This window comes from Pseudomyrmex gracilis, unplaced genomic scaffold (genome assembly GCF_002006095.1).
Source record: "Pseudomyrmex gracilis isolate BER0280 unplaced genomic scaffold, ASM200609v1 scaffold_47, whole genome shotgun sequence".
In the NCBI taxonomy this organism is placed as follows: domain Eukaryota; kingdom Metazoa; phylum Arthropoda; class Insecta; order Hymenoptera; family Formicidae; genus Pseudomyrmex; species Pseudomyrmex gracilis.
In genome coordinates, this window is record NW_018020631.1 from 13,975 (window position 1) to 38,414 (window position 24,440).

At 33.5% G+C, this 24,440-nt stretch overlaps 4 protein-coding genes across 11 annotated transcripts in view; 2 read left to right on the forward strand and 2 right to left on the reverse strand.

Moving 5' to 3' along the window:
- Positions 1-1,610: 1,610 nt before the first annotated feature.
- Positions 1,611-3,076, forward strand: LOC109853362 (UPF0428 protein CXorf56 homolog). 2 transcript variants are annotated; one of them, XM_020425406.1, is made up of 5 exons: positions 1,615-1,708; positions 1,802-1,924; positions 2,037-2,193; positions 2,411-2,639; positions 2,758-3,076. In XM_020425406.1, exons 2-5 carry the CDS (start codon positions 1,804-1,806, stop codon positions 2,902-2,904), a joined length of 654 nt encoding a protein of 217 aa, XP_020280995.1. In that variant the 5' UTR covers positions 1,615-1,708; positions 1,802-1,803; the 3' UTR covers positions 2,905-3,076. The 2 variants fall into 2 exon arrangements, with proteins under 2 accessions (XP_020280994.1, XP_020280995.1); XM_020425405.1 differs by having other exon boundaries at positions 1,611-1,924.
- Positions 3,077-4,128: 1,052 nt separating this feature from the next.
- On the reverse strand, positions 4,129-12,958 carry LOC109853361. 3 transcript variants are annotated; one of them, XM_020425404.1, is made up of 9 exons: positions 12,453-12,958; positions 8,221-11,858; positions 7,780-8,014; positions 7,518-7,695; positions 7,178-7,369; positions 6,545-7,087; positions 6,181-6,423; positions 5,539-6,074; positions 4,129-5,307 (listed from the first exon to the last, which is right to left on the reverse strand). In XM_020425404.1, the coding sequence occupies exons 1-9, from the start codon at positions 12,497-12,499 to the stop codon at positions 4,779-4,781; spliced, it is 6,141 nt and encodes a 2,046-aa protein (XP_020280993.1). In that variant the 5' UTR covers positions 12,500-12,958; the 3' UTR covers positions 4,129-4,778. The 3 variants fall into 3 exon arrangements, with proteins under 3 accessions (XP_020280993.1, XP_020280991.1, XP_020280992.1); XM_020425402.1 differs by having other exon boundaries at positions 7,780-8,038; XM_020425403.1 differs by having other exon boundaries at positions 7,780-8,017; positions 12,453-12,957.
- A 1,435-nt stretch (positions 12,959-14,393) lies between these two features.
- Positions 14,394-19,057, forward strand: LOC109853384 (lipoma HMGIC fusion partner-like 3 protein). Of its 4 annotated transcripts, none has more exons than XM_020425458.1 (7): positions 14,394-14,695; positions 15,283-15,423; positions 15,516-16,135; positions 16,325-16,519; positions 17,558-17,645; positions 18,468-18,622; positions 18,689-19,057. In XM_020425458.1, the coding sequence occupies exons 3-7, from the start codon at positions 15,922-15,924 to the stop codon at positions 18,919-18,921; spliced, it is 885 nt and encodes a 294-aa protein (XP_020281047.1). In that variant the 5' UTR covers positions 14,394-14,695; positions 15,283-15,423; positions 15,516-15,921; the 3' UTR covers positions 18,922-19,057. The 4 variants fall into 4 exon arrangements, with proteins under 4 accessions (XP_020281047.1, XP_020281048.1, XP_020281045.1 ...); XM_020425459.1 differs by lacking the exon at positions 15,283-15,423 and having other exon boundaries at positions 15,516-15,600; positions 15,669-16,135; XM_020425456.1 differs by lacking the exon at positions 15,283-15,423.
- Positions 19,058-21,018: 1,961 nt separating this feature from the next.
- The window catches only part of LOC109853386 (paired box protein Pax-9), an 18,244-nt gene continuing 14,822 nt past the window's right edge, over positions 21,019-24,440 (reverse strand). For both annotated transcript variants that reach the window (XM_020425465.1, XM_020425464.1), the window contains 3 exons: positions 23,665-23,911; positions 22,570-22,738; positions 21,019-22,473 (listed from right to left, as the gene is read on the reverse strand). In XM_020425465.1, coding sequence (XP_020281054.1) covers positions 21,942-22,473; positions 22,570-22,738; positions 23,665-23,911 — 948 coding nt within the window. In that variant the 3' untranslated portion in view covers positions 21,019-21,941. The remainder of the gene's footprint in view (positions 22,474-22,569; positions 22,739-23,664; positions 23,912-24,440) is intronic.

The window sequence follows — 24,440 nt, forward strand, 5'->3', positions numbered from 1 at the left end:
CTAGATCTTTAGATCCTAGGCGTTTTTCCAGAAAACCCTAGATTACAAATCTTATCTTGTCGATATCTACAACTTTTGTCTTAACCATTTCTCAAAATTCTCACCTATAATTTTAACTTCTAAATTAATCCAGATAGAGGGTCCGGCTATAGGTCCTTTTCGTTTCGTCTTGTCAAGATGTACAACTGTTGTCTGAACCTTTTTTCAATATTTTCAACTTTAATTCTAACTTCTAAACTACTTGAGATAGAGGGTCCGACCATAGAACCTTTTTGATTTTTTTCGTCGAACTCTCCCACTTTTGTCTGAAGCTTTTTGCTAGCCACCCCGTTTTGAAGAAAAACAAGTTACAAAAATTACAAAAACCTTCATAACTTCTACAATATTGTAGATAGAGCTTCGGACCATAGCACCTCTTTGATAGATCTCGTCAAGATCTACAACTTTTGTCTCAAGCTTTTTCTTAGCCCCTTAATTTTAAAATACCAAAAACAAATAAAAATTTTTAAGTGGGCGTTATAATTATGAGTGTAGGAGTCGACTTGAGTTAAAGTAGAGATTACACTGCTGTAATTTCAATCTTCTATTGGTAATAGTTTTCAAGATAAGAAACGTAACTTTTTTTTGTTGTGTTTGCGCGAATCGGAAGTAAAGATGTAATATCATCGTGTTCCACTGTATCCGAATCTGAAATTACTTTAATATTATTTTCTGTAGAAAACATACTGACCTAGATATTAGTATTACTATACTTACATACTATTTAAAAAAAATAATAATAATAATAATTTGGCTAACTTAGACTAGCTCTACTAATTAGTTAGGTACTAATACTTGGTTAGGACCTAACCAGATTAGGTTTGATTAGTGCCTAACTTATTTACATTTTTGGGAATGACTTTTTCGGGTGCCTTTGGTAGTGTGTGTGGGCTCAGTATTTAAAAAAAAATATTTTGGCTAATTTAGACTAGCTCTACTAATTAGTTAGGTACTAATATTTTGTTAGTACCTAATCAGGTTAGGTTAGGTTAGTGCCTAACTCATTTAAATTTTTCAGAATGACTTTTTCGGGTGCTTTTGGTAGTGTGTGTAGGCTCAGTATTTAAAAAAAAATATTTTGGCTAACTTAGACTAGCTCTCTACTAATCGGTTAGATACTAATACTTGGTTAGGATCTATCAGATTTGGTTAGGGTAGTGCCTAACCCATTTAAATTTTTGGGAATGACTTTTTTGGGGTGCCTTTGATAGTGTGTGTAGGCAGGGAGGACTTTGCCCCCTGCACGTAATCTATCATTCGTACGCCAAACATCCAATTGTCACTCCATTTACACAACTTTCGTACTTTTTCTCACACATTCGCACACACTGTCAGTCATTGACTCGCTCATTCAACCTCACTTTAGGGTAACACACGCACGGGAATAAGGATCTGAACGCACCGCATTCACATATCACACACATACACATCAGAATTCATTCATTTCTCATTCGCACACACAGTCACGTCACAAACACACACGCACGCAACGGCGCTCATTAAGTAACACTTTCAGTCCCATATGGAAAGAAGCCTAAAGCCTAGGGTTCTTTTCTAGGTTAAATAAGCCGGAGTTCAGCACAGGCTGCACTTCCTTGTTGGCGAGTTTAGAGAAAACGCGGGACGAGGCAATTTTTCTCGAGCGTGTGTGTTACTCAGTGTCGATTGTGTACGTAGCTGGAAAGCGCACATATATATATATGTATATTTATATATATTTGGGTTTTTAAGACCGTTTTTTTTTTTTTAATCAAATAAACAGTCATGCCAAAAGTGGTTTCGCGAAGTATTATATGTTCCGACACAAAAGATCAAGAAGAGTATAACGAGGAAAAACCTTTGCATATATATTATTGTATATGTGGTCAGATGACCCTAATTTTAGGTTAGTATTGGATATTTTTATATATTTTATAAAGAATACAAAAAAAAAGTCAAAGTTTAATCATACTTTTAAGAAAGTAGTTAATCAATATTAAGTTCATATTTATCTATAGACTGTGCTATTGACAAATTACCTCTGAGAAAGAGAGATGGAGCCAGAGTTATTGATGGTAGTAAACATGCTCACAAAATGACCTCGGAACGAGATGAGACTATATTTCTTAAACGTTCTGAAGGAATTGAAAAACAATATAGGCAAAAGTGTAAAAAGTAAGTGAAAACAACCCTATTATTATATCTAAAGCTGTATTAATTGTTCTCACTAGCTTCATATTTTTTTACAAATATAGGAAAAATATTGCATGTATATTCTGTTAAATGCAAAAGAAAATTATATTTATTTTGTGATTTATCTTTAAGATATTTAATTTCATATATATATATATATAATAAACACATGCATATTTTGTATATTTGCTTGTAACAGATGTGGCTTATTGTTATATTACAAACATGATCCGGAAGCAAATATAATATTTATAGTAAAAGGCGCAGTGATAAAAAGTTCTGGAGAAGGTCCTATGACAGACATTTACAATCAAGTAGCTGTTGAGAAGCCTAAAAAGATAATGGTTACAAAACATACTAAGAATATGGGAAAGTTCAGTTCTGTTACTGTATCTACAATTGATGAGGAAGAAGATGAAATTGAAGCTGTAAGTTAATATTTTTATGATATACTTTTTTTTCTATATAAATAATTCTTATTAAGTGTTTCAGTTGACATAGAACATGGCATTACTCGATAGTGTAAAATAAAATTACAATTTTCAGAGAGAAGTTGCAGATTCATATGCAAACAATGCGCGCATCATAGAGAAGCAATTGGAAAGAAAAGGTATGAATAAACGAAAAGCTGTACCATCTACTGAAATGGATTCGAAGCGAGCAAGACCTAGAGGCACATTACTAGATGTTTGATTTTCTATTGAAAATTATTTTTATATCTCTGTGTACCTCTCCTAGTGTATATTTACTTATATTAGTACACTAATTGACTTGTATGTATATATATCGGTACCGTTAGATAATATGATTTATATTAGATCAATTGTGTGTGTGTGTAAGACATAAAAAAAAATTACAAATTTTATTGTGTATTTGTATTTCAAACTTCATAAGTATCTTTTCAATCTACACAATATCAGTTTTTCAAAAACAATTTTATATTATATTAAGTATTCACGGTAGAATTCCAATTTCGAGCATTATAATTCGACTTTTCGTTTATAAATAGACTATAATTTTCTTCACTATTTAATGATTTGCCGATTTTAAAGTGACTAGAGTGCGCGTCTTCCGCTCTAAGAGTCAAAGAGAAAGATATATATGTGTATATCTTGTGTTTCTTGCTAACGGTCGGTAGCTAACTGAAAGAAAAAGAAAATAACTTTTTCGAAGAATTTAAGAAAAATCGGCCACATGCACTCCAAATTATTCGAGTTCTACTGTATCGAGATTGTTTTGATTTTTGAATGACTTCGGGAATCTGTAGAAAGAAAATATGTATGTATGTATGTGCGTACACACATACAGAGTGTTGTGCAAGTATCATATTTTTCTTTATACATATACATATATCGGAGATTGTAGCATTTTGTACCATGTGAATAGTAGTGTAATATACAGTATGATGTGATATTATTTCATTGCAAAGGATAGAATGAGTTAAATTCAATAGAAAAATATTTTAACATTGTATTTTTATATATTTATTAACATTACATAACAAAAGTAAATTAGATTATATAAATGACTAGATACAAATTTCAAGTAAAAATATACATATTGCACACAAAATAGAAATATTAATGTAACGAATAAAACACGTTTGTTTACTGACTAATAACTAATTGCAAATTAAAACAATGCGATCGTTTTGTTAATGTTTTTTGTTTGATAAAACTGAATATGTAAAAAAAGTTAGTAATTATTTTCACATTATACTTGTAATAGTTGCTGTAAGTAATGTAAAGACTCGTTCGAGATATGACTTATTCAAAATGTACTTAGACATCGTAGAATAAAAAATATCTAAATAAATAATACATTGTTAGCCTGTTTAATCTATGAATTATAAGATGTTACACGTACACAGTGTTATGAGACGCGTAAATGCATATATATATATATAGTTAAGATCTTGTTTCTTTAAGCATACATCGTTTATAATATGATTAACGAGATCATACTTCTTCACTTATATTCTAATTGTGCAATAGTAACGAACTAAATGCAACTTAGTTAACAAAAGAAATAAGGGACCTGCATTCGAGTATCTTGGGCATTTTTGCCCTCGTTTTGGGAAAAAAAACCTATATTCAACTTTTTCCCGTGCATGATCTGTTCATTAATTTACGCTAATTTTATATATATAATTATTATTGATCATTGAAGAAGACCCGAATATAGATTGAAGTGTTTTTTCTTTAACGGAAGTTATCGTTGATATTTTTATTTTAACATTAATCTATCAGTTTTGGACTATGCGGTTTAAAGAATTTTTTTTCTATCCATATATATATATATATTATGACTCGTATTATTATATGTACTATTAGAAGAATATAGGAAGTATGAAAATTGTGTACTTAATAGTGTTGATAATTATTACATCATTCGAATAGTCACGGAAAGTTAACGTTATATATTTGTAGCACATCTGTTTACTCATCTAAAAAATTTAGCTAATTCGAGCGTTAAAAAAAAATCTTCCAAGCAATCTTTAAATTAAACTTACATTTCTTTATATCTTACATGTTAGATACGATTCTTAACAAAAGTATCACATTAAATTATGACGATTTAATGTCTATTTTTTTAAGTATCGTAGGTTCATCTTTAAGGAATGTGCCTGATCTAGAACCTACTGTGGGTTGTTTCTGTGTCTCTCCGTTATGGCACTTTTTTATCTTATCGTCAAATTTGCTACTAACACTTTTCTTGCCAGTAATTATCGATTTATTAATTTTATTGGCGGCACTTAACTTGGGAGATGATTTTTTACCAGGGCTGTCGGAACTCTGTGAATTTTGCGTCTCTTTCTTCTCTTTTTTCGTACTGGAAAGCACACTTGCCTGCGTAACTTGTCGCGTTCTTAAGGGAGCTATTGTATTCACTGATTTGCTAGCGATGTCCGGTGTCTTTGCAGCATCTAATAAATTTCTGCGCAAACTCTGGGAATTATGATATGCATTGCTGATAGCGGCAGCTCTACTGCGACTGGCGGCAGTGGAACTTTCCACTGATTTCGGAGGTCTCTTCGTATCCATCTTAACAGTCGGTGAACTTCTCTGTTGCGTTGGTGGAGAGGTTTTCTTTGTCCTGTCATTTAGAAATTAAATTTACTTCTACTCTGATACACGAGAAAAACTATCTATATTTAATATTATGTATGTCAAGTACGTATTATCTTAAAAAATATCGAGATGTAGAAAGTTGTTCTGTATAAAGATAAATTAATAAATGCTAATAATAATAATAATAATAATAATAATAATAGTAACAGTAATAATAATAATAATAATAATAATAAAGTATTCAAATCTATTTTACCTGTCACAAGTCTGTGTTTTGTTTGTAGGTTTTGTCAAAACGGGTGAGAATTTGTTAGATGCATTGGATTTCGGAGTTGCTGTTACCTCCGTCATAAGACTGTCGGTAGACATAGATGTATCCATTTTGTTAACTTTTTTTTTAACGACAATGGTCGGTTTGTTCTTGGTTTCCAAAGAATCAATTGATAAATCAATTTCGGTACTTTTTTGTTTACAAGAAGGTGATTCAGGTCTTGTAATACCGCAGCTCTTACTGATCGAAATTTTCTTATTGGCTACAGTTCGAGCTGCAGCTGCGTCTGTTAAGCTATCGGACGAGAGAGCTTTTACATCCTTTTTGGCTGTAAGTTTTATTTTGGACAATGGTTTCTTGTCAGCTGCACGTTTCATAGCCGGGCTCGAAGTACGCGATGAGTCGGATGAGGAAATCATAATCTTGCGCCGTTGTTGCAAATTAATCTTGTCGTGATTTGTCGTGGATGCGCTCTCTTTTGGAACATATTTGTTTCTCGGCTCTAAATATCTTGATTTGACCTACAGTTAAATTTTCAGTGTCAAAAATCTTCGTTGTAACAACAACTGTCTGTTTATAGTTTAAAATTTATTTTTTTTTAAACATTTCTACAAATGTAAAACATACCTCTATTTTACAAGACCACGACCTTGGTCTGGCGGTTTCCGACGTAGTTTGTTTATCTTCTTGCATCTTACGCTCAAGTGGGTCTGTTTTTGGTTTGTGTAAAACTTTCTTTGGTTGTTTAGAATTTGATGATGTCGATCCTTGCTTTAAGGTTTTATCGTTGTGTTCCGAAATCGCCATTTTGACGCGCTTTAATTCCACATTACGATTTATTGTCGACCGATTAGACAATGCACGTGATTCCTTTAGGTAAATTAATCAATATTTTTTTACATTGAAGCTGTTTTAGTCTTGAGTTTTTTTCTGTTTAGTTTAATTGTATGTTTAACAAATATGGTTTTTTTTTCAATCTAGAAATACTTACCTTTAAGAAATTCGTACGTCTGGATAAATGTTTCGAAGACAAATTCTCGTGAGGCAAGATTACGAGACAGGCTAGTTCTTGTATTCTTCTGCGAAGTTCTAAATCCATTTTTAACCAAGTAGTGGTCCTTGCGGCACGTGCCGCGTCACGTACTAAACACTTTTCCACGCGACTTTGAAGCTTATTCAAGAAATCAATAAAAAGCGGTCCCCATTTGTTCTTACCCTGAAAATCATCTATTTGCGACGCAGGTAACATCTTGTTCAGCTTTGAATAACTTTTACACGCTTGTTCGGGTGACAATTGTTCGACAGCCGTTAAAAAATTATCCTCTAAACGACTGATATTCCACATCAATTCGCGACCAAGCGAGTCAAAACTATCATTTCCTAGAACGGTTGCAAAATTTTCCGACAGAAATTTTATCGATGTGTCAAGTAGATTCGATACCATTTGGAATACTGGCTCTGCCCATCGTACATTCGGCAAAGTCGCTAACAATTTATCACAGTCCATGATAGTTTGAAGCACATTGTCGGTAGACTATGTCGATAGTTACATGGAAAAAACAAAATCATAATTAAAGAAAATATTTAAACCTCACATTAATTTTGATGTATTGCAGTTTAATACCATATGCACTATATGTTGATGAAAGCATTTCTCCATAAGTTCTCTCGGAAGAGTAGCGAATGTTTTGCACGGCCATATTCGTACAAAGTGTTTTGTAATCCATCTAAGCGACTTTCGATAAACTTCGTCCAGACCGTATGCCGCAGCTAACGGCATACATTCTAATACCCCAACAGCACATATTTGGCAAGGCTTTAACAGAAAGAGAGAGAACGAGAAAAATTGTTTTTTTTTTTTTTTTTTTAGATATAACAATTTTTCAATTATTATAATTTTATATTTCCTAAAACATTGTTGTTTGTTTCGTCTATTTTACACTTTTTTAAATAAAAATATTTACCTTGTGAAACAAGTGACAGTACTTAAGTTTAAGCGTGTATCCAATAACTTCTTTAAGACCTTCCAAACACAACATATCAGCTAAAGTTGCTAATTCAACGATACTTATAGAATCAGGTATGTTACTTTCTCCGCTATAGATATGACATAATGCAAAATGAACCGCGTTGTAAGAATATCTAAAATAAATATTAACAAAAACTTTACATATAAATGTATAAACTTATTTGCATAAAAATACAAATGTATGTTTTGAGATATACCCTTGTAAAGAAATAATGTTGCCTGTACTCTCGATCCACCCGCCGCTTAACATTGCGGCAAAGTATTGACAGCGGGAACTTAATATACATTTGTGCGCCTTTATATGACGACCGCCTACATCTATTGTAACGTCAGGATTTATTTCCTCCAAAAACATTCTTAACAAATCCTCGCCTAGTCTATTGTATGGCTTTGCACCAGCAATGCTTGATGTTTCGGTCTCTTCTGTGCTTCCTTCTATAATCAAACGAGACAATGCTTTCCCAAGCGCAAAAGTGCAACAGATTAAAATAATTTGAATACAGAAGGGGAAGGTAGCATTTTAACAGTACATGTCTGATACACTAATTGATAAGACACATTGCAACTCGTATTTCGAACTACATAAACTATACGTAAGATAGAGAATAAATAAAAATATCCAAAGTTCAAATACATACCCGCTCCGGAACGTCCCATGCTACTTTGCATGCTGCTGAGATCAGATTCGGAAATAATTCCTTCTCCCTCGCAATCACCTGTTAAATCTTCCAGTGGAGATTTCTGTTTAGAAGGAAGTGACGTGCTCATAACAGAAGCGAGTTTTCTGGAGACTGGTTTGACTAGACTTTGGTTGTTTCTCGTTGTTGCCAATTTACTTTCTATCCATGATGTTTCCATGATACTACTTATCCGGCACGTGCTTCTGTCATCTTTTATTGTCAATATATCAGGCGCGTGATTCGCGATCGGTGTTTTATCCAAATCCGACAAACGCACGAAACTAGAGGAATTTGTCTTATCGGAATCTAAATGTACATCTTTTATATTGTTATTGATTGTGAGTGATTTTGCGTCCTTCGACGAACGAAATTCGTACGTACGTTCTGCGTTTTCATATTCCGGATCTTTCAATTCGCACTCGATTTTCTTGATTGTCTCGCTGAGTGACTTGTGTGTTTCAGATATCTTATTACCGGCGACTATTTGCAATCGTTCGCCAACTCTATTACTCAACAAATCAGTCAATTCGTAGTCGCGATTCTCGCTGTCTGGCGAAGGTCCACTACCGCTACTGATATCGAATGTCTTACTTTTATGAGTTTGAGTATCTTCTGTACTTTCTGTACAAGTCTTTTCCCAAGCGGAGGTATCCGAGAGTTCGTTCTTATTCGTTTCGCTAGCTTCCAAGTTGTTCTGACTCGATGAGATAATTTCTTTGTATTCGCAATGATTCACGCTGCCGCGTAACTCTGCGTCGTTGTTAATTTCCACGTGAGAATTCGGTGGGGTATCCTTTATATCGAACACATCCTCTAACGATGTGTCCATATTGTTGGAGTTGCTCTCTTCGTTCGAAATCTTTGAATTTGTATGTTTCGAAGAATCTGCTTTGGCAATGTCTCTCAGCGAATGGCTAGACGAGCTTGTCTTTGTTTGAGATTGCTTCGAAGCGTCTCTATTATCAATCGAAACGCTATGCGCACGTCTGTGTTCTCTTCTGAACATAAGTTCTTTCGCCACACAAGCGTTACTGCCGCTTGGTGATTGCATCTTTTCTACATTCCATGAATGCCGTTTGAATGTTGGTCGCGAAGTAGATAGCGTTCGTCTCCTTACTACGGGAGAATCGGACTCTATAAACATAAAAACACTAGGTTTCGTTTTGTTTCTTTTTTGTTCGCGCGATGCCTGACTATCTTCCGTGTTATTATTATCTTTCGGACTATTACTTATTTTACTATCTGTCAGTTTGTTAAGTGTAGTCGAAGAACTCTGTCTATTTGGAGCATCTCTAATATTTTCTCGATCGTTCTCGTGTGTATCATTTAGATCGATAAACATTGAAAAGATATTCTTTTTCTCACCTTCGGTAGAAACATCGGTTTTAATACTTTTTTTGTCTTGCTTCTCGGGTGGTTTGATTTTTGCATCATTCTTTTTATCAGAGATATCTACGTAAAATTCGTAATAAGGCTTGCTATTGTTATCAGATTTCTTTCTTCCAAACGAGTGATCGTTTTTCGCGGGTTTATCGCTGCTTATGTCCTTCAAATTGACAAAAAATTCTAAACTATTATGTTTTTCAGTATTCGACGTTTGCACAGATTTCTTCACGCATCCCGAAGTGGAAAAGCTTTGCGACATATTCCGCGACTTGTTTCGCGATCCGGAGTCTTCCTTGTTGCAGTCGCTCATGTCGACTACCCAAGCGGTCATGGAAGAAGATATTCTGGAAGATTTCACGTTTTTTTCAGGCTTGTTCATAATTACCGAACCGCCCGACACTATAGGCGTGGATTCTGTTTTGCGTTGTACGGTGGGACTGTCCGAAGATTTCTTCGAGTAATCCGACATACTAACGCCGCCAGAGATAATTGGAGTTGTTTCGTCGCATTTGCCTCTCTTCGCAGACCAGTACGCCCGATTACCTTTCTCCAAGGTAGAGTCTAAGGTAATTGGCAAACTAGTGCTGCAATGATTAGATGTATCGTCCGAGTCTGTGTTATAGTCGAGAATAGACTTGTCGCTAGCGCTCTTAGTCACAGGATAAATCGTAAAGGATCTAAGATTGTTTGGTAAGAAATTATTTTGCTTTCGCGTTTGATTAATCTCATAGCCATTCAACAAGTACGAAACTGGTTTCTGAGTATTAACGGGAAGCTGAACGCTAGGTGAGAAGATGATCGATGATTCGGTAACCGCAGGAGGGACCAACGAGTCCGGAAAGCTTTTTGCATGGCAAGAAGAATCTCCGTCTACGCGATGTCCCGAATATTGCGGAATGGCGCTCTGGAAAACAAGGCTACCTTGCCGTCGCTCATATTCCTGTCTCAAAACGGACAATTTTTCGTCGTTAGAGTCAAGTTCGAATGTGTTTCTTCTGATAAGTGTTCTCTGCTTATCGTCGTTTGTATCTCTTTCTTTTTCATTTCTTGCGGTGGCCTTGCTATTGTTTGATGTTTCCACTTTTTCATCTCGGATATTTATCCTTGAATTATTATCCGGATACGGAGAAGGATGTGCGCTTTCCCCGCTGTCCGCCTCTTTAATTTCTACCGCTAATGATTCCTTGTCCATCGACTTGTTTACATCTACTTTTCCTTCTGATGTGGAATGTATTCGATTTATTTTACGCGATTCTGGAAATGGTCGCAAGTATTCGTTGAGTTTCAGTTCTCGTTCAAATTCTGCTACTCGTTCGTGACCAGTCTGTAAAGTTAAGCTTTTAAGCGGCGAATACTTGTACGATTGTTCTTCTGTAATATTACTTAATTTGTCTGTTTTGTATTCTGTGTAACTTGAAAGTGCGAAATACGGTGTATTATCGCTCGAGTACTGACTTTTTATTACATTTGTAGATATTATATCTACGTCGTCGTTCAAAGTAGACGCGTCAATAAAATAACCGCTCGATGAAGAACTATTACGATCAATCGTAACACTAGAATGAGAATGATCAAATTTCGGTTTCATTATACTTTCCGATTTTTCGGGATCGGACAATATTTTTCGATCCACCTTTGTACAAGTTCTTCTCTCGTGATCGCTACTTGTTGAAGGAACTGGTTCAGAGAATTCAAATGGTTCGATTTCATCACTACTGCAATCTGATTCGTAAAACGGTTCAGTTAACATTCGATTTTCATATTGAAGAATTTCTTCTTCAGCATTTGTCCTTTCAATATTTTCTAAAGTAAGCTGATTTGTTTCCAAGGAAGAATATGTTTCATTATGTTTGTTTGACACGGGTTCAATTTTGCTATTTTCATGATATTCATAATAATTACTGACTGTTTTACACTTTTCATTATCCGACAAAAACAATATTTTTTTATTCTTGTTTCTCTCGGTTGCTTGCTCGGATGTCCGATCCGAATCGTCATCATTGGCAGAGTATTCCGTTGCTTGTGTTATTTCCAAGTCTGTGCTAGAGATCTCAGATGTTGTGTTTTCACGAGGACTTATCGAGCCTGTTTCTAGGCCAGAATCAGCCATTTCTGATGTAGCAAGGCTTACATTCGCTACAATACTTTTCTTCACTTCGAGCAGCTGTTGACACACTTTACAGATCGTAGAGGAACATTTCTCATATATTCTGTAAAAAGATTACACAAAAACTATATGAAATATAAACATAATATACTATTAAAATTATAATATATTTCAGATGAGACGAGCATTTAAAATTGACGAGATTTACATTGCTTCAAGCTCGCGCGCGCGCACAGTAGATAAAAATATCTGACAAGCATTTCTTACGATTACGACATGTGAATATTTTAACAATTTGATACACATGTCACGTTTTAAATGTTAATATTCCGATTAATATAGAGGAATTTTTAATATAGAGAGGAACTTTTTAAGCAAAGTATTCTTCTATAGGCTATATGTAAAATATTTGTCAACAATTTATCGACAATACGTGAATTTTGTGAAATATTTAAGCTATCAACTGCTCAATTAGATATCTATTATTGTAACCATACAATAAACCGGTGTTTTCTACACAGCTCAGACATAAATGTATCAATAGTCATTTGCAACATCGAGAACATCGTAAAATTTAGATATATGTGATAAAAAATCACTAACACGAGCAAATTTTTGCAACTAACATTTGCTCCGAAATGCAATTTTCCTCACACAAATAATTTATTGATCGTTCGTCCGCGTATGTGTTACGTACCTGGCATATTTTAGTTCGCTTGTACGTCGGCTTACATCTTTTGTCATTATTGAGATCTGCCTTATTTAGTTTGTATGTAGATATATCGAATCATCACGAAGCCTATGTGTGCTACACTGTAACTGAAAGATAAGCGAAGAAGCGAATTGATCTATCAATTCGTTCAAAGAACATACAAGTACTCGGGAACTCAGTCGTGTAAGCGCGTGTAACTATTACTGCTATCTGTCGATTCGAATTCAAATTACTCGTAAGAGTGCGTTTTGAGTTCCGTGAATGAAATAGTAAAACGGAACACAAACGGAAAAGAGACATGTTAGGAAGATAGCCAATCAGAATGTTACCATTTCTCCACTTTTACTATATTAAAGGCATATGCCCGGTGTCGTCCAGCTGAAGTTGGCTGAGATATCGAAGTGCGATTTGTTTGAGGCTCCGCTTCAGTCAGTAAATGCCGGGAAATTCAAATCAATCGGTGTTTTTTACATTATTGTTCTTTAAATAAAATTATTTTGTTTAATGTATGCCTGACTGACAATCCTTGAAGAGTAATGCATTTTCCAAAGTACAAAATTGATCCGTGATTAATTTTACCAATTCATATTTATGATTTTCGCAGAAATTTACATCTTTAACGTGGTTGTTAGTTTTCAAACAGTGCGGTCATGTCTAAATTTTGCATCGTTTTGCGCGTAATTTTTTGAAACGCTTTTTTTTTATTTCGCTGTTGATGATTGCATATGTTGAGCGTATTCCGTTTGACCACGGTACGTACAGTATGCTAATCTTGCGGTGTCCAATCGTACTGTGGTCAATCGTACCGTGTCCAATCGTACGTGTTGTGTCCAATGGTACGTGTTCAATCGTACCGTGGTCAAACGGACGTCACCCGTATATGTCATCATATCTGGAAACAAAATTTTTGTACTTCGGAAAATGCACTACTACATTTACATTAAATAATTTCTTCACAACCGACATAACTTTACACGTGTCAGAGTTCTCGGAAATCTTAAAAATCTAAAAGACTTTCTTGCAATAAAATTGGATTGTGTTTCTGAACACTCGTTCGACAATTTTACGTATTCAAAGTATTTGATACTACTCAGTACACGAATTTTAAAAAAACCCGAAGAAGGAAAAAACAAACTAAATCTGTTCTTTTCTTGCATTGAGGCTGCACTACATTGTGATTGCGATGAATAGACGAGAATAAAGAGAGAAGAAGCTTCGTTTACAGGAGCTACAGTTTTAGTGCGCCTCAGTATACTCTGTTCAATGAGAGAATATTTTCGGAGCGGACAAAAACTCGTCAGTTTTGCGTATTTTTTTTACTAGAAAGCACCTTTACTCTACAATTATTGGCTGCCAGTGAGTATCTCGCCAATCCTGCGCGCAACGCAATCTCCACTTTGCCCGTTTTCTTCCTCTATGCGCAGTAGGATTCTCTTCTCTCTTTGAACTTAGTGTACACTAATAATAATAATTTTTAATATTAATAATTTTTATAAACTGTAAAAAAGAGATGTCATATATTTTGTAATAGTTGTAATAAAATTAATATAAAAATGTGTATTAAAATTATAAAACTTGTGCGATACATTACGTACGTATATCGAATACTTGATATATTTATACACATTAATTTAAACAATTAATATTGAAGAATAAGTGACTATTTTGCGACTTATACTCAGGTAGATAAATTTGTTCCCGAGCTCGACAAAATTAATAGTACACGTGTCATTTTTTCCGCGCATCTTTTTTTCGCAGTCACTCGGAGTTCACGAAGAAACCATTTAATTAAACAACTTTCTTTTCTCAACGCTTGCTCTCTCTCGCATGATCTTTTCCCTCTCTCTCTCTCTTCTCTCTCTCTTTTTACCTTCTCTCGCCTTCATGTAAAACTCACCTGGCTCACCTGAACGGCCATCTTAAGGTGTGCCACCGTATTGCACTTCTCGTCTTTCTTTGGAGTCGCATTTTCCGCTCGTTCTTATAACTATCCGCTTGTCACATGCGTAGTAGCTGCATGTGCATGTGTGCAATGCAAATTTCGCGACATGCAGCAATATATTAGTGATCGCGCCGGTAACGGTCATCGTTCTAATTGTAATATCAGACATCTGGTTAGTTTTCTCTTCCTTCAAGCATTCCGATAACGTTCTGCGTTGGTCATCACTTAAAATCATCTTTAGAATTTTCCGCCGATACCGAAGGTCACATTATATCTGAATATTTCGGTGAGTTAAATTTTTTCATTGAACTTTAATAAAATAAACTTTACACTAGGTGTCGCGCTTCTACCGTGTTCTTTCATGATGATGTCATATAACACATAATTTTACATATTAGCGTTTTCAACCTTTTTCAAATCACGGCAACACTAAACATAAGCAAAATTTATTAAGGCATCAGATTCTCTCTCTCTCTCTCTCTCTCTCTCTCTCTCTCTTCCCTTTTCCTCTCTTTCTCTCTTTTTTCTTTCTTTCTTTCCATCCTAATAAAGCTATAATAAAACATTTCAAATAAAAAAGTTTTTACCGTGTGTGTGATAACTGATTTCATGTAAAGTGATCTTATTACTTATTTAGTTAATATCTCACTCAAGTTTGTTTTTTCTTCCTCAATCATTATGTGTCTTGTTTCTTTTTTTATTTCTTCCTAAACACACATACACCCACGGCACACCCTTGTAAATTTTTTATTGTGTGTCCGCGACATACCGGTTGAAATACATATGTATATATATATATATACATGTCAAGTTTTGTACTTAATACCACAATATATACATAATTATTCTTTTCTTTTTCTGCTTTGTTAACAGTTTCATTTAACATTCTGCATTCTATTGTATTACTTGAACCGAATAAAGATGCTTGCGCCGCTCTAACATATGGTGTGAAAATGTTTTAACGCGTTTGAACATAAATGTCACGGATGACGCATATTTATCGCGGATATAACCGTACGAGAATGTTTCTTTTTTTACTAGAAACCTATTCACAATATCTTTACTTGTTTAATTGAAGAATAAACGACACGTTTTTTTATTTTAAGAAAAGAAATCTGCAAAGAAGTCTGTAAAGAAAGAGCCATTCAAGTACGAATTTGTTGTTGATTGAAGCAGTGAAAGTTCTTTATTGTACGAGCAAATTTTCCCTGATTAAAGTCGCATAATTTGCCTGTTTCAATCTATTCTATTGTTGTCAGGCACACTCGGATGCTGAAAAATATATTCCAAGATCGACGATCTTCCTTCTACGTAGTATAAACAATCAAATTGCACTGAGTCTTTAATTTTCATTTCTTCTGCGATTTAATCGGTAATTTCTCGCGATTCTATGTATATAAATTCCCGGAGATAACATTATGGTTGAATAATTTCGCAAGGAAAGATCTTTTAAACGACGTGGTCAAAACATCAAAGTTATTGTAACAAAATCAGCGATTTTACAATATCACGATGGGTTCAAAAATCGAATATGTCGAATCTTCGCATATGTACGCGACAAATTACATTCGTAATTCTAAAGCAATCGGCGTGTTGTGGGGAATATTTACCATATGCTATGCCATTATTGGTGTTGTTGCGTTTGTTACACCTGAATGGCTTGGCGATTTAGAACATGAGAATCCGGGAAGATTCGGACTGTGGATCAGATGTAGTTACGGCAATGGTATGTATTATGCAATCTTTATATATTTTGATGTCAAAAATTACATTCATGTTTGTACAAAAATTACGTTTCAAAAACGTGACTTTATTTATTGTGTTTTATTTATTATTTTGTCTAATTTTAAAGAAAGAGAAATAAACAATGCGTAAAATTTTGTACTTTATATATACAGTATATTTAATTATATAGGTGAACTAGGAGAAGAATGTATCGGTCGATTGGATGATCTATCGACAATCGCTAATGTTCCCTTCCGAGCTAGTACAATTCTAGTTGGCATCGCAGTGATAATCGCACTATTGGCAATTTGCGCGATGCTCATGTTTTTTTTCTGCCAGAGTACCACTGTTTTTTATATGTGCGCTTGGATGCAAGTGGTCTCAGGTAATCATCTTCTTGTTTAATATAAAAAATAATATAAAACATTTTCCTGAAAATCTCTTGAGAATGTTGAATAAGAGCAAAGAGCTCTTTAAAAGCACGCTTGTCTAAACGACTACTTTAGAAAGTAGTCAGATCAGCTAGTTCTCGTAACACATTAATGCAATCTACCAAGACCGTAATTCTTTATCAGCGAAATGTAATTGCAAATTGCGTCGACTCACTGCGCTGAGGCATTCAGGAACCGGGAAGTGACGTAACCGTTTGATTTCAATGCGCTTTTATTGTAATATATTTTATCACCTAATTTTATCTTGATGATGAGATTGATAATTTTAGACAATGTTGATTATCGTCGAAAATTGCTCTTGTTTTACGATTTTGCACTAACTAAAAACTTTTTCGTAAAAATTATTTTTGATTAAAAAAAAATCATACGCACAAAAATATGCTCTAATAGTTTTTCCAGGTAACTAGCATTAGTTTATAATACAACTATTTTTAGTTGATTACAATTTATTAAAAATGATTGCTTGTTTTTAGAAACGCATTTTAGTTTTGCTAGTTTCGTTGCTCGAATACACAAAACACTTCTGTATAAAATAATAATGATGTTTACGTAGCAACTTATCATGTAGCATCCCGAATTTTCCTTTTTTTGTAATCATATTGCATATTATTGCCTGAGAATTGCTAACAAGTTGTTTAGTGAAATGTAGAATAGACCGTTATAATGTGCTCGACCCAGTCTGCGAGTATACCGTTTGTCGACATCACTTCACCTTCAAAGAACTAATGTTAGATAATATCTATCTAGCATTTTTCTTCTGCAATGGCTAAATGTGACAGATTTATTTGTGTGGCATTAAGCGCATTATTATTAAGTATATATTATTTAGAGCATAATAGTATTTTCCGCGTATCTATAATTGTAGAGATACACAGTCAGTTAAATCCTGGTCATTTAAATATTCAGTGAAATATTTAAAGTCTAAATAAAAAAAAGTATAAATGAAATGTTTTTAATTTCTTCTTACATAGGAATCTGTATGGCAATTGGAGTGTGCATTTATCCTCTCGGTTGGGATTCGCCAATAATTCGTGCTGTTTGCGGCGCAGCTGCATCGAGGTGCGTGATTTTAGTATAAAAACATATATATATGTATATGTATATGTATATGTGTATGTGTATATGTGTATGTATATATATACATATATATATATTTATTTATATGTATATATTTATATATATATATTTATTTATATTTATTTATATATATACATATATATATATTTATTTATTTATATTTGTATGTGTGTGTCACAGTATTAAAGCTGCATAATTGTAAATATTTAATATTTATTTTTTGCTGCTAGAGAAAAGATAATACAATAAATACTTTTAATTGTTACTACTACATCCGATAAAAAGTTCACCATTTCATTTTTTATAAAAACGTGGTAAACTTTTTATTAGACTCATTTGGTATATATAAATATCTAGACATAGATAATAGCATATGATGGAATAAGATTTACCTCATTTTCTCCCTTTTTTAATTTTATACTTATATAACAGCGTTTATGATCAATTGTAGCGTTTGCATTGAAACATATAGCATCTTCCGATTGAAACGTTTGCAACTTGTTAAATAATATAAAAATTTTAAAAACACAACCAATTTAGACACCTATTGGCCTTCTTGTACTTAATTACTTAATAGCGTATCAGTTATGTGTGTGTAATTTCATTTAACGTAATTAATAAAAAGTTAGTAAATAACTTATGCAATTCTGCTCTTATTGCATCGAACTTCTAAACTAGACACACGTTTCACATATGCGAATTATTGCAAACACAATGAGCAGCAGTAATCTAGCGAATACTATCTACACAAGATAATAATGAATGTAAGAAACATGACAATTTAAGAATTTATTTTGTTTGCAGATACAATCCTGGTGCTTGTGCCGTGAGATGGGCGATACCGCTCGCTGCAATTGCAGCTCTGGATGCGACTACCTTGTCTGCCCTTGCGTTTATTTTAGCATCTAGACATGTGAGACTCCAACCAGAGCCTTTCAATAATGGATCTTTGTACAAAGGTAATTAATACCAATGATATTCTTTCTGAAATTTTCATACATTTCACTTTTTTTTTCATGCCTCAGGAGAAGTGAATCCAGGATATGTTAACGAAGCTCAGAGTGTTGCTGGTTCCCGCAAGTCTTTGTCTTTGAGACCAGTTCTTCTGGTTGCTCCACCTGAACAGGACCGCTATAGCGAACTCTCTAGAGCAAAATCGCATTCGCATCATAGCTTGTACACATCAGCACCGTCACATCCGGTGCATACTATGTCCACAAATACTCTCAATCACTCGCAACATAATTTCCAGCTCTAAATGAGCTGATAGTTGCGTAAGAATTAAATAGATCTGTACATAAAGATGTGAAAAAGAACAACATTGTACATAAAAAACTGGCAGAAATTTTTATAAGATCAATATATTTTAAGTGTAATTACTTAAACCACTTGCAATATATTATAACTTTTATCAGAAACGCATAAAATGTTTGTTTATATATATTTATATATCAACGAAATTTATATAATATATCCAGACAACAGTATATTATTTAATAAAAACAATAAGCCAAGCCATTGATCTCATAAACGATCATAATATTAATAATAAATGAAACTGAATTAGCAGGACATTTCGATTGTTTATTTTTTAATCGTTCTTAGCCTTAATACTACAAGATAATTGAAAAAAAGTATCTGAGAAAACTACAAGATGATTAATTTTTACAAAATAAAAAACAACTTATAATAACAAGAAAAAAATGTAAACATAAGTTATTTTGACTAGTGTATTTAATGATATATTATACAGGACAAGTTTATTAGGAGTATCCATTTAGTGCTGATAATTTACACAGTTTACACGACAATTTTTGTAAGTCTACTACGGCAATGGTTACAACAAATCATAATCTATAATCCTGCGTTTCTTCGATTTGTGAATCAGTTATTTTAAATTAAAATCGCTGTTTGATTTATATTTTTAATTTTTTCTATTTCTAATTCTAAAGAGATCATTGCTTAAAGTTATATGTTGAAACTTACGAGACTGTTTAGGCAATTAGTACATAATATTGTACATGATTATATCATTCTAAGAATCAGATCTTTATATCAGCATTCTGTGCAACAAAGTTAAACTTTTCTCACATTGTAAATTTAACAATTACAATATGTTTGATGAGGATAAAAGTTAAAATCTTACTTTATCTTTGTTTTCTGCAACCTGCGTAATAATATATAATTTGACGCACAGAATGCTCATTTACATAATTTTGCGTGGCAAATCTAAATCTAAAATAAATATTTTAAGCGAATGTGCGCATCTACAAGTACTGGGTTTTTTCAAAATGTTATATACTTACACTAAGATTTAATAATATGTATGGCAAAAATAAAAAGAGAAAGTTTTTTGAGCATGATATCGAGACGATGCTTTCGCTTGCACAACAGCATAAATATAGAATTTTTTTCTTTTTTGCGTTTCCTTTTCACTTTAGTTTTTGCAGCTTTTATGGATAAAAACATCAACTGATGAATACACTAAGCGAGCGTGTAATCGACAGATATAAAAAAGAAAATCGAGCAATCGTTTAATATTAAATTACTAGTGTTTTATAATGCACTAATTAATTGGCAAAAGGAAACGATATATATATATATATATATATCGTTGTACACTTTTATATATATATAAAAGTTTACAACGTTATAAATATAAAGAGGTAAAGAAGGGGATCTGGCCGCTTGGTAACATCGCTATTTAACTTTTTACGCGAGTGACGTGTCGTATTTTACAAGGTATACACACATGATGTGTGTTCACACATGACACGACTTAGTAGTTTATGGCTTTACTGCATCACCATCGTCACTACGACGATCAGCTTACGTATATCCCATTTGCATGCTTTACAGCCGTTTCTTTATTGTAGGCTTTTATTCAATTATTCGCTCTCCGTGTTCCCGTGTATAATAGCATCGCGCAGCTATTTTCAGTCTGAGTTTTAAAGTGAGAAACACAATAAAGATGCGTATGATTGTATGGTTGTCTGTTTGTTTTCGCGAGGACTCTTAGGACATATCTACAAACGATATTGCCATGCAGCCGAAAACATAAAATTTAGTCAATTATTTATTTATTTGAATAAAGCTAAAGTTTACACATTTATTTTTATCATTATAAGTTTTTCTTTGTTCCACCAGGAATCATTACATGTGGCCGCTAAATTATGTCTCAATTAATTAAAAAAAAAAAATTCATTTTACTGACGCAATATTTTGAAAGTGCTGAATTTATGTTTCATTAATTATAATAATATATAAATAATAATAACAAATATTATTATATATATATGATATAATAATATTATTATAATAAAAATAATATGTTAATTATATATACTACGTAATTTATATTACATTAATGTGACAATTTGTGTAAAGATATGTTAATTAATATTCCGTTGCTACAACAATTTAACCAACTAAGTATATACGAGATAACTTTGTTGAAGAAAATGTATAATATATTTTTTTCAAAATTTTCTTCAAAACACGTTTTTTTACTGATTGTTACTACTGGCACAATGCAGACACAGTGAAACTTTCAATCCTCAAACTATGAATACAGTTGCATGTCGAGTTGATAAAAAAAACGGTGAGGTAACAGTAGCAGGCCACGCGAAATATGGAATGAAGGAATAAGTTAATTATAAGTTAAATTTGATATCCTTATACACAAAAGATTATATACGTACACATGATTTACTACGTTACATTTGACAATGTATCCTAACGTTACGTATGGCTTTGCGTTATTTGCTGTTATATTTTGAAACAAAATCATGTTCTCTCTCGAAATAGAGATGAAAACTTTAGCCCACATATCAAGATGTCTCTTCTATTGAACTTTTACACTTTATTGAAAGTGCAAAAGTTAGTTTAAATTAGTTAATGTTTAGTTTACATTAGATTTCTAAGACATTTTTTTTCGGTTACTTTCACTATGTGTATATAATACATAGGAAGAAGAACCAATTATATACCATCCAAATGCAAAGAAATGATTTTTAAATTAATTTTGTAACAGTATAAGTTAATTGTCATTACAGCTCGTATATGTATAAATACGTCACGTAAATTCCCTGTCAGCTTTTTTTTACACTTATTAATACTACACACATATCTATACTACACACATCACTATAGCCGACGATACACTAGAATGTTTATCTAAGTAAGAATTTATTGAATCAATGAATTCAAATATAGATATTTTGCATAAATATACAACGGACTTTACCTCTTTCGATTGTTTCAACATTTGTCATTCCTTTAAATTTCTTTAATAACAGTAATTCCACAAGGTTGCACCACACCAGTGTTGGGTAATCTCGGCTTCCTGGACGCGGATTTATTTTCATCTTTCTTCAATAGTTCCTCTATCGAATAAGGATTTTTCTTCTTCTGCGGAGGTGGCTGATCGACTGCCACTCCTTTATTCGTCATCATTGTTGTATCCGAACTATTATCCTTCTCTTCGAGAGTTCTGTAAGGAGAACTCTGCTTCGATGTTTCAACGATCGACATCGGACTTTCCCGCCGGTTGTCCACATTCGTGGCGCGCGAACTAGACGTACCGTGTCTGACAAACGCGCTTCGATCGCTGCCGATTTTTTGGCTAAACTCCAGAATTATGGGCGTGCTACGGAAAGACTTGTAGTGATCCTGAGACTCGACTAGATTCTCATCTAAATCGCTCTTGTCCAGCGAATCATCACTGCCAGCCGTCGAGCTCGAACTTGATTTCAGTTCCAGTTGATTTTGGATACTATTTTGCTCCGATAAACGTTCAGAATCCAAAGGTCTAAACATCATTTTACAAGTAAATGTAATAACTTATGCAAAATTCTCTGTAAAATAACAGTTTTATATTTTAAATTAGATCAAGAGATACACGTACGCAAAAGACTGTATCCCCTGGTGCAAGTGCAAAGTCGTCGCTTGATAAAGTGATGAATAGAAACTCGGATTCCACGACGGTGTGCCAGTATTGCCAGAGGTAGTAGAAATATGTAACGGTCCGAGAGCTCCGGGATAAAATAGTTGATAATCCGTTCTCATAAGTGTATCTGAAAGAAATTACACAACACATACTTTTTTATAGTTATGTTTCGTTTTTATTTATAACTTTTTAGCTTTATCAATAAGTCTGAATTGTGACTTGAGTTATCTAATTGAAATTATATGATAGGTATTTAAGTATATATCATTTTTACAATTACATGTTGTAATTATACACACAACCGAATTCTTCCTCTCTCTCTCTCTCTCTCTCTCTCTCTCTCTCTCTCTCTCTTTCTAATCTCTAATCTCTCCGAGATTAGTTGTTACTTGTGAGTAAAATAGTTTTAAAAAAAGATAAAAATAAAAGCGAGTCTGAGAAACGCTTGTTTGTTGCAATTAGTTGCCGATAAATTAAGCATCGCTTCCAGCATCTAGCGGCACAAATTGTAAAGGAAATTTTCCGTTCAGACAGCACAGGATTGCGTGTCTGTTATTCTGCCTGGCTTTTATTGACGAGTCAATCACGACAACGGGAGACTCCCGTCCTCTTCCTTATACTCCGATTTTTTGTTGTTTCTTTCTAACTCTATCTCTATCTGTCTACTGTTATGATAATTCTTCCTGTTCTTCTTCTGACTGATTGAAGATTGACACTGTCTGTTTTCGGACATTTGCCCCATCTTTTTTCTGAGAATAATCAGAAGAAATGCATCGTATCGTTGCAATATTATGATACTAGAGACAGGTGTTTAAAGAATCATTAGTCTGTAATGATGTATTCGTAACATGACCTGCATATAATAACTCACGAAACTCTGCGATAGAAAAATGCTTTCTTGTTCTTTTGATTGCAATCTCAAACTATTATTCACGTTTTTTTTGTGTAGCAATTAGTCGTAAAAATTTAAATTAATAATTTCTTGCAAAGAAACAAAGGGTTGTGTTGCTATGTTAATTTTGCGACATTTTTTATTCTTGTGCTAAGTCGTACCTCTCGTTCCAGGGTTTGTTGAAATTTGCGATGTGTATCCACTAGATGCGCTATTCTCGATAGTAGCAATATCGGTATGAAGTCCGCCACCCCTAAGGATACGATTGACAGATGATACAGACGGTAAACTTTGAGGATCACAAGCTCCCTGTCGCGCGAGCTGCTCACGAATCTCCCATGCGAATATCGTCGGTTGCTCTTGTTTCATTCGTAGAATTTTCTTCACCACTGTAGGTGTAGCTACTTGCTGCAACATATACAAAATCATAAATTAAAGCACGAAAAAAGAAGATTGTTTTATTTTGCGTATTGCAACTCTTTAATATGATATTCAATATTTATCTGAAATTTAATTTGGGTTACATTTTTTGTTATAAACATTATTACATACAGTACTTACAATATGTGTGTATATATACACACACATATATATATATATTGTACATCTATAAAAAAATATTTATTTGTAATACATATACATACAATATATTAGGTCATTAAGTATGAAATGTGACAAATATATATATATATATATACAGGGTGTCCCAGAATTGGTTTAACATCTCTCGTGAACAAATAGAAGGAGTAAAACTGAGTCAAAAAGTTTTATATCATTTTGCTAGATTCGCAATAGTTACCGAGATCTTAATTAACAAAGATCAGCGAATAAGAATGCATCGGGCTGTCTTACGCGCTTAAGACAGCCCAGTGCGCTTCGCGCGCTTACGGTGTTACCCGTAGCAGCATATGGGAGGAGCTAATATAACAGCATATAC

Excerpts from the sequence above, each read along its gene's own strand:
- LOC109853384 (XM_020425458.1), top strand. The coding sequence starts at position 15,922 with ATGGGTTCAAAAATCGAATATGTCGAATCTTCGCATATGTACGCGACA. Across the intron at positions 16,136-16,324 it reads CAGATGTAGTTACGGCAATG|GTGAACTAGGAGAAGAATGT; the intron begins GTATGTATTATG and ends TTAATTATATAG. Across the intron at positions 16,520-17,557 it reads TTGGATGCAAGTGGTCTCAG|GAATCTGTATGGCAATTGGA; the intron begins GTAATCATCTTC and ends CTTCTTACATAG.
- LOC109853361 (XM_020425402.1), bottom strand. The coding sequence starts at position 12,499 with ATGACAAAAGATGTAAGCCGACGTACAAGCGAACTAAAATATGCCAG. Across the intron at positions 11,859-12,452 it reads AGCGAACTAAAATATGCCAG|AATATATGAGAAATGTTCCT; the intron begins GTACGTAACACA and ends ATCTTTTTACAG. Across the intron at positions 6,075-6,180 it reads CGTGGTCTTGTAAAATAGAG|GTCAAATCAAGATATTTAGA; the intron begins GTATGTTTTACA and ends ATTTAACTGTAG.
- LOC109853362 (XM_020425405.1), top strand. The coding sequence starts at position 1,804 with ATGCCAAAAGTGGTTTCGCGAAGTATTATATGTTCCGACACAAAAGAT. Across the intron at positions 1,925-2,036 it reads TCAGATGACCCTAATTTTAG|ACTGTGCTATTGACAAATTA; the intron begins GTTAGTATTGGA and ends ATTTATCTATAG. Across the intron at positions 2,640-2,757 it reads AAGAAGATGAAATTGAAGCT|AGAGAAGTTGCAGATTCATA; the intron begins GTAAGTTAATAT and ends TACAATTTTCAG.